At 41.8% G+C, this 9,058-nt stretch overlaps 2 protein-coding genes across 2 annotated transcripts; both read left to right on the top strand.

Moving 5' to 3' along the window:
- The first annotated feature begins 338 nt into the window (after positions 1 to 338).
- Positions 339 to 1,928, top strand: neurl2 (neuralized E3 ubiquitin protein ligase 2). Its single transcript, XM_021576139.2, has 2 exons — positions 339 to 1,427; positions 1,562 to 1,928. Exons 1-2 carry the CDS (start codon positions 617 to 619, stop codon positions 1,675 to 1,677), a joined length of 927 nt encoding a protein of 308 aa, XP_021431814.1. The 5' UTR covers positions 339 to 616; the 3' UTR covers positions 1,678 to 1,928.
- A 233-nt stretch (positions 1,929 to 2,161) lies between these two features.
- msrb1b (methionine sulfoxide reductase B1b) lies at positions 2,162 to 4,238 on the top strand. The gene is made up of 4 exons (XM_036956014.1): positions 2,162 to 2,317; positions 2,614 to 2,756; positions 2,920 to 3,037; positions 3,242 to 4,238. The coding sequence occupies exons 1-4, from the start codon at positions 2,263 to 2,265 to the stop codon at positions 3,250 to 3,252; spliced, it is 327 nt and encodes a 108-aa protein (XP_036811909.1). The 5' UTR covers positions 2,162 to 2,262; the 3' UTR covers positions 3,253 to 4,238.
- Positions 4,239 to 9,058: the final 4,820 nt, after the last annotated feature.

Here is a 9,058-nt window from a genome sequence, read left to right as displayed (position 1 = left end):
TATCATACAGCAATTAGACAACTCTATATTGTAGTATATTGGCCTAATGACTGATTTGTCTACAAATTGTATTCAGACAATGTTGTTCCAACTTTAGACTTAATAACATAATACTGTAGATCCATGGTCTTATCTGGCATATAGGCATTATGATAATTAGACTACTGTATAATACTGTGCACATTCTATAGTGAAATTAAATGAGCACTTGGGCCCAGGGGGTTCTCTAACTAACCACTCCCCATCCATCCATGTGTGTGTTTATGGGTCTCCCCTTGCATACCTTGCCATCTGTTGACATATGCAGCTGTTCAAAAATAGCCCTCTCCATGGCACCAGAAACTTCCCTGAGTAGCCAACAGATAGGCACTAGGCTAAGGGGTAGTTGTGTGTATGAGAGTGTGTGTCTGCACAATGACCATGCATTTACTACCAACTCTACTCAAAATAAGGAAGACACCGTAAGAGCTTTGGATAGAGGGCCACTGTACACCTTTTGTATGGTTTCGGTTGGGAGTGTATTATTTGATTCAGATCCACAGGCAACAGGCCTACTCTTTAGGCATATCATTTCCACTGAAGCAGCTGTATCCAGTCCACCAAGTCACTTTGTGACATGGAACCTTTAGCTTTTCTTGACCAGTTTCAGGAATTCCACCATATCCATGGAACCAACGTGCGGCTAGACCCTACGGGGACCCAGGCTACCCGAGTGGAAAGCTTTGCCAACGGGGTGTGCTTCAGCAGAGAGCCGCTGAGTCCTGGGGAGATCTTCCTGGTGGAGATCGAGGAGAAGGAGCTGGGCTGGTGTGGCCACCTGCGGATCGGGCTGACCGCCAGAGACCCTCTGACCTTCGAAACGGTGCCTGAGTACTCCCTGCCGGACCTCATGGACCTGGGGGACAGCTGGGTGTTTGCTATCACACGAAACCACAACCGGGTGGTGGAGGAGGAGGCTGTGGCGCCTGAGGGAGAGGGGGCAGGAGATGGAGGGTTGGCCGGGGGTCATAGGTTAGGGGATGGTAGGGAAGAGGGAGGTAGGAGGCTACCTAGGCTCGGGGGTGGTGATGTGGAAGAAGAAGCGATTAATCCCAAACCCAAGACGTTCTTCACAGACTCCCACCTGCACATTGAGAAAGTTAAAATCCCCATGGACAAGCTGGTTGGTCGGAGTCGACCCGGACGCTACAGCCACATCTTGGATGACCTGTACAAGACCAATGCCCTCCCCCCCACTGCCAGACGTAGTCGGATAGGAGTGCTGTATGTGCCCAAAGGACAGGGCCTGGCGGACATGCATGTTGTCATTAACGGAGAGGATATGGGTGCATCAGCTAAGGGCATCCCAATGCTTCAGCCTTTGTTTGCTGTGGTTGATGTTTACTCTGCTACAAAGCAAGTTCGCATTGTCCAGGTGGAATATGGATGTAAGTGTCAAGTGAATGAAACCAAAACATATACAATACACACATACAAGTATTTCAGATTGAGGTCGTTGTAGTTTCTATTAATTAGTTTTAACAAGGCTTTTCTCTCTTTCTTTTCTCATCCCTTGCTTCAGTTTCCTCCCTGCAGACTCTGTGTAGAAAGTGCATCCAGAAAAACATAGTCCACAGGATGGCTCTGGACTGGCTGGAACTGCCTGAGAGACTCAAACACTACTGCAAGTATGAGTGACAGACAGCGCACTTTGGACTGAGCACCTCCTGAAGAAGCTTCTCACGAGAGCCGAACTTAAGATCCAAGCGGTTTATGCATTTCAGAAATGATAAATGTACTTAATGTGTTTATATTTTTGAGATCTTCTTTACAATGACTCCCTGGTCTCTTACCAGTTATGTTTTTAATTAATGATTGACCTATTATTTTTTGTCTGTCAGAGATGCCTTTTTGGAAAACTGGTAAATAAATGGATGACATCAACTTCTTATGATCTATTTTCCTCCTATATCTACCATACAGTTATTTGTGTCCGCTGTTCGTGTGTCCCGAAAAGTATTTTAGATGTATCACTTACTTAGGCTTCTTGTAACTCACTTGCTTCGTCAGGACTTTCTCCAAGAGTCACTTGTTGTCTCACTGTTTGTCCAACACTGACATCTAGTGGTCAAGATTTGAACCGTGGGCAGAGCTTGCATAATACAACTTGGTCACATGTGCGGAAGCTTATCTTGTAGCCCGATCCATTCTGTGCTGGCAGTCTATTTAAGTGGCGCTGTCAAAGCTCATCTCCACAAATAGTGTTCTTCCTTTACATTCAGAATGTCTTTTTGCTCATTTTTTGATGGCGAGGTCTATAAAGACCATTTCAAACCAGGTGAGTATTTATGAGATTAAGCACATTTTTGCTTTGATTGGTGTTGTAACTTGCTCTTGTTTCAGGATTAAATACGACTGAACCGTTACTACAGGCTAATTAATCAGTTATATAAGCTGCAGGTTAGGCTACTACTCTTATGTGTTATACAAGGTTTGTATAAAAACCTCACTACATCTAAAATAGCCATTACATGTATTATAATGCAATATAAATATCTTGTTACGTACATAATGTGTATCTTTCCTTAATGATGACGTAACCCTCTACACCCCTCTACCTGGTTCTCTCTCTAGGTATGTATGTGTGTTCTCAGTGCAACAACCCGCTGTTCTCCAGCAGGTCTAAGTTCCTCCACTCCTCCCCGTGGCCTGCCTTCACTGAGACCATCAAAGAGGACAGTGTCACCAAGATGATGGAGTCACTCACAGCCTTCAAGGTAGGCTGACTCTCCTAGAGATTTACATGAATGTCCCAGATTGTGCCTCTAAACCCCGATATTTAGCTGTAAATATCAGAGTTGGCCTTTAATGGGATTGTTTTCCCCAAAATCAGTGTCTCTTCTTACCTCAATCGTGTAATGTTGTGGTAATGGTGTCCAGGTGCTTTGTGGGAAGTGTGGTAACGGACTAGGCCATGAGTTTGTCAACGACGGTCCGGAGGAAGGTATCTCACGATTCTGAATATTCAGCAACTCGCTCAAGTTTGTCCCAAATAAAGGTAACGTGCCGAAATACCAATCAGAAAAAAAGAACTGTTTGGTTTATGTGTAGTTGTGTTAATATGAACCTAGTTGAATGAGGATTTGCCTTTGTCAAAATAAAAACGTCCATATTTTGACTCACATTTGCTTTTCTATTTGAGTGTGTACTGAAATGCACTCTCCTCTCTCTCTTTCTCTTCACTCTCCTCACCTTGCTCCAGACAAACAGTAAGTCGAGTTGAGGAGCCCAAGCAGGTAGCTGTAGCCTCACATCACAGCCCTGTGTAAGGGACTGGTCAGTATGTGACGTGGACAGGAACAAGGCCCAGGAGGGACACCCTGTACACTGATGACTCTATGACCAGCCTGGAATACAGGGACACTCTAGAGAAACATTATTTTCCCCCAAGATAGTTGTTCTATAGACGTGGTAGTGTTTTTCAGTGCATCACAGATCTAAAGGCATTCCTTGAAAACCTCTTATAATAAGCATGCAGATCTAGTTCATCTTTAAGATATAGGTTACATTAAGATATAGGTTACGTTAAGATATAGGTTACGTTAAGATATAAGCCTATGGTGGATTATATGCTTTTTATGCTAAGCTGCATTCCATTGCTTTGTAGCAGTTCAAGCATGTGAAGCAATTAGAGTTTTTTTTTTTGTATTTTAGTTATTTGATTATTTATTTGAATATACTTACCATGTATTCTGTAAGGAGGGGACACAGTTGGTGCAAGGTGTCATGTTCTTGAAAAAAACTCTCACTGCAATTTAGCCAAAGACATACGCAGGCTTGCTATCACATCTATGCATTTGATGTACATGTATACTACTCATTGAAATATCACTTCCTTATATTATGTAGATAAATATTGAACAATTAGCTGAATTTCGGGTTGTATGGACCATTTGTGATTTAACATTGCTACAGTATATTTGCACATTGAGCCATGTGAAATGGCATACTTGAATTGACTAGCATGATTGCTTATTATTTATATGATCTCGTATGTCATTTATGACTTGGAGTCTTCTGTTGTGTGATTCCCATGACATTCTTTTAATTAATACATGTTCTAACTGGCAATGCAAATGGAATAAACAATGATTTTTCTGGTATTAATACAATTGCACTGATGAAATGCAGATGCTTTGTTTATCGGTCATGATTCTATTATATTGATAACAATAAATTACTATAGTTTACTAAAACCATTGCCTCTGTTACATTGTCTCTCATTATTTATTCAGAAATTGAGAAATCCATTCGAATTGAGGTAATAGACATTTGCAATTCATGTCCAGCTGGAGGGGCTATCTCTGTAAATGAGCCTACTGAAAGCACCCCCCAGCTTGGCGCATCAGATTTTGCATGCCTGGTTGTGGGAAAGGAGTATTTTAAAGTAAGGAAAACACTCACCTGAATTGGCCAGATTTAGGTTGGTGGAACTTGAGGTGTAGATCGTTTTCACAAAAAATGTAGCTGAACATTATACACCGTACTGTGTTTAACGTCTTCGTGATGCAGTGTATAGTGTGTCACCAACATTTTGGCAGCAAGCTGCCTTTTAGTTATTTGATTATGTACCAAGGGGCCAGGGTTGATCTCTTTCTCTGTGCCCCAGCTTGAAGTCATTCTGTGGGCAGTGGCACAGACGGACCCTGTGGGGGAAGGAGTGGCCCTGCAGACCAGCTAGACTCAGAGGGGTATCATTTACTGTACCAGCACTACTGACAGACACACTGCCCTCTTACGCATCACATACTCACTCTTGACATGTTTCTGAAGCAGTTCCTACTCTGCTGTATCTGTCTTGAGGGAGCTGCTGTGTGTTTTTGTGGATTTCACCACAAGTGTAATGCTTATTTTCTTTAAAAAGGTTGATCCTTGTAGTGAACATTTACTGTATGACTAAATGTTTAAGAGAGTGTACTAGAGCCCATTAAAACAAAGCAGAGTTCAGACATTTTTAAACATATATAATCAACACACTGTAGACCTAAACATGAGTATAAATGCATACATTTTGACCTACGTATCCCTCAGTTACGCCCTTTGAAAACCAACATATGATCTCAACTCCATTAGAGTTAAACTGTCTGACCTGGCTGTTGTCATTGTAGTCAGAAAAGAAGAGGAAGACAATCTGTTTCCCTCCAGCAGGTGGCGTTTTTTTGTTGTTTCGCCCACCAAGCAAGGTGTGTTTGCATGGAGGTCAATGAGTGTTGAATTTGGCTAATACTTGAGGTTTATTTGATCTAATAGAAGTTCCGTCATGCTTAAGTTGTTATGAGTGTACTGATATAAGTACGACACAAGACATCCCAGCAACTTTGAGAAAAACACTTTATATCAGACTTGTCTCGAGGTAACTATACATATTCATAAAATGAGGCTAGTAGCATCTCTCGCCATTGACGTCAACAACCCTCATTGAATATTCAAAAATAGATTACAATAATTAGATGTATCCGCTGACTCCCAGCGGCAAGATTTTGATTAGATATTACATTTCAAGAACCCTCCCCCACACGCCCGTAGAACGGGTGCTGTGTGTGTGGGCTTCATTGTTTTCCGTCCAGGTAGTTATTGCTTATGCTAGTTTCAAGTGTTAGTTTTCAAGTTATTACATTTTTTTTCCTTCTATTTATTTCACCTTTATTTAACCAGGTAGGCCAGTTGATAACATGTTCTCATCTATAACTGAGACCTGGCCAAGATAAAGCAAAGCAGTGCGACAATATGGAATGGAACATGGACATGGAATAAACAAAAGTACAGTCAATAACACAATAGAAAAATCTATATACAGTGTGTGCAAATGGAGTAAGGAGGTAAGGAAATAACTAGGCCATAGTAGCAAAGTAATTACAATTGAGCAAATGAACACTGGAGTGATAGATGTGCAGATGATGATGTGCAAGTAGAAATACTGGTGTGCAAAGCAGCAAAAAAATAAAAAACTATATGGGGATGAGGTAGTTGGATGGGCTATTTACAGATCGGCTGTGTACAGCTGCAGCCGTACGCTGTTCAGATAGCTGATGCTTAAAGTTATTGAGAGAGATATTAAGTCTCCAACTTATTAAGTCTCCAACTATTTTTGCAATTCGTTCCAGTCATTGGCAGCACAGAACTGGAAGGAAAGGCGGCCAAAGCAGGTGTTGGCTTTGGGGATGACCAGTGAGATATACCTGCTGGAGTGCGTGCTATGGGTGGGTGTTGCTATGGTGACCAGTGAGCTGAGATAAGGCGGAGCTTTACCTAGAAAAGACTTATAGATGACCTGGAGCCAGTGGGTTAGGCGATGAATATGTAGCGAGGGCCAGCCGATGAGAGCATGCAGGTCGCAGTGGTCGGGGGTATATGGGGCTTTGGTGACAAAACGGATGACACTGAGATAGACTGCATCCAGTTTGCTGAGTAGAGTGTTGGAGGCTATTTTGTAAATGACATCGGCGAAGTCAAGGATCGGTAGGATAGTTAAAGTTATAGTCATAGTCATCAAGTGTGACCGACGGCCTGCGATTCATTTTTCATGAAATTAACAGTGGATTATGCTGGGAAAGTTAAACGTCACAACATGTTTTAAACCGCTCTGGTGACAAACATACTTTATTCCTTGTCTCCATTCATCCACATGACTGAGCTTTGCTACAAAATCTAATGAGTTGATAATCACGTGTGCTATTGCTGGGCTGGAATAGAAGTCTGCTCACCCAGTAGGTCAGGGATCAGAGGAGCAAGGTTGGCCAGGGCTCATATTTTTTTTGTTCACTAGAAATCCTGCTTTAGTAATAATATCCTACTTGTTTCTACTCAATTATCTATTGTTGTTTAGACTAAGATATCTAATCTTTACATACCAGTTAGCTGATTTGTACATTTTGAAGTGATGAAGTATTGATTCTTTCAAGTGAAGTGTTTAAAGTTGTTTTAATTGTTAAACTATTTTTCAAAATGAACTACTGTCAATGTTGATTAATCACATACACTATATAGACAAAAGTATGTGGTCACCCCATCAAATGAGTGGATATGGCTATTTCAGCCACACCCGTTGCAGACGTGTATAAAATCGAGCACACAGTCGTGCAATCTCCATAGACAAACATTGGCAGTAGAATGGCCTTACTGAAGGATAAGCTAATGACTGGGCTAACACTGCCAGCCTTTTAGGTCAATAATATGCTGTTTTTATTAACATTTTGTTGGCTTTATAATCATGAAAGAAATATAACTAGCTAGTAGCTAGCTAGTTATACCTAGGTAGCTTACAATGTTAGCTGACTGTTCTCAAAACAAACCTCATTGTTGCCATCTACTTCCTGTCCCTCATGCTAGTCTTTACAGCCAAATACAGTGGGGCAAAACAGTATTTAGTCAGCCACCAATTGTGCATGTTCTCCCACTTAAAAAGATGAGAGAGGCCTGTATTTTTCATCATAGGTACACTTCAACTATGATAGACAAAATGAGGGGAAAAAAATCCAGAAAATCACATTGTAGGATTTTTAATGAATTTATTTGCAAATTATGGTGGAAAATAAGTATTTGGTCAATTACAAAAGTTTATCTCAATACTTTGTTATATACCCTTTGTGGGCAAAGACAGAGGTTAAACGTTTTCTGTAAGTCTTCACAAGGTTTTCACACACTGTTGCTGGTAATTTGTCCCATTCCTCCATGCAGATCTCCTCTAGAGCAGTGATGTTTTGGGGCTGTTGCTGGGCAACACGGACTTTCAACTCCCTCCAAAGATTTTCTATGGGGTTGAGATCTGGAGACGGGCTAGGCCACTCCAGGACCTTGAAATGCTTCTTACAAAACCACTCCTTCGTTGCCCGGGCGGTGTGTTTGGGATCATTGTCATGCTGAAAGACCCAGCCACGTTTCATCTTCAATGCCCTTGCTGATGATAGGCTTTGTTACTTTGGTCCCAGCTCTCTGCAGGTCATTCACTAGGTCCCCCCGTGTGGTTCTGGGATTTTTGCTCATCGTTCTTGTGATCATTTTGACCCCACGGGGTGAGATCTTGCGTGGAGCCCCAGATCGAGGGAGATTATCAGTGGTCTTGTATGTCTTCCATTTCCTAATAATTGCTCCCACAGTTGATTTCTTCAAACCAAGCTGCTTACCTATTGCAGATTCAGTCTTCCCAGCCTGGTGCAGGTCTACAATTTTGTTTCTGGTGTCCTTTGACAGCTCTTTGGTCTTGACCATAGTGGAGTTTGGAGTGTGACTGTTTGAGGTTGTGGACAGGTGTCTTTTACACTGATAACAAGTTCAAACAGGTGCCATTAATACAGGTAACGAGTGGAGGACAGAGGAGCCTCTTAAAGAAGAAGTTACAGGTCTGTGAGAGCCAGAAATCTTGCTTGTTTGTAGGTGACCAAATACTTATTTTCCACCAGAATCTGCAAATAAATTCATAAAAACTCCTACAATGTGATTTTCTGGATTTTTTTCCCTCATTTTGTCTGTCATAGTTGAAGTGTACCTATGATGAAAATTACAGGCCTCTCTCATCCTTTTAAGTGGGAGAACTTGCACAATTGGTGGCTGACTAAATACTTTTTTGCCCTACTGTATCACTTCAGAAACGTCAAAATGTAAAATATTGATATTGCCAGCATTGTAGATCATTTCTCCCCTCTTGCTGCAGCTATAGCTCATCTCGTAATAACAGAAATTCTGTGAAAACCAGTGTGCTGCAAACATTGTAAAATGCAAGCCATTTGATTTGTTGCGAGGTGACACAGGGTTCCGACCCCTCTTCAGCTTATTTCTTCCATGGAAATTCCCCAGGCTTCGCGACGAGGCTAATGTTCCTAGCAGTGATGACAGATCCAACACATGACTGCACTTTCACTCTATTTAAATGTTGAAGGTAGGCTATAACACCTTTTCCACACTGATCTTCAACACGGGGGCCCCACAGGGGTACAAGCTCAACCCCCTCATGTAATCCCTGTTCACCCATGACTGCGTGGACATGCACGTCTCCAACTCAATCATCAAGTTTGCTGATGAC

Source organism: Oncorhynchus mykiss, chromosome 20, assembly GCF_013265735.2.
Source record: "Oncorhynchus mykiss isolate Arlee chromosome 20, USDA_OmykA_1.1, whole genome shotgun sequence".
Lineage (NCBI taxonomy): Eukaryota > Metazoa > Chordata > Actinopteri > Salmoniformes > Salmonidae > Oncorhynchus > Oncorhynchus mykiss.
Note: the sequence above shows the minus strand (reverse complement) of the source record. Positions and strands in the feature narration are given on the sequence as shown.

Coding starts and splice junctions, on each gene's coding strand:
- neurl2 (XM_021576139.2), top strand. CDS start 617: ATGGAACCTTTAGCTTTTCTTGACCAGTTTCAGGAATTCCACCATATC. Junction 1,428..1,561: donor TGTCCAGGTGGAATATGGAT/GTAAGTGTCAAG, acceptor CCCTTGCTTCAG/TTTCCTCCCTGCAGACTCTG.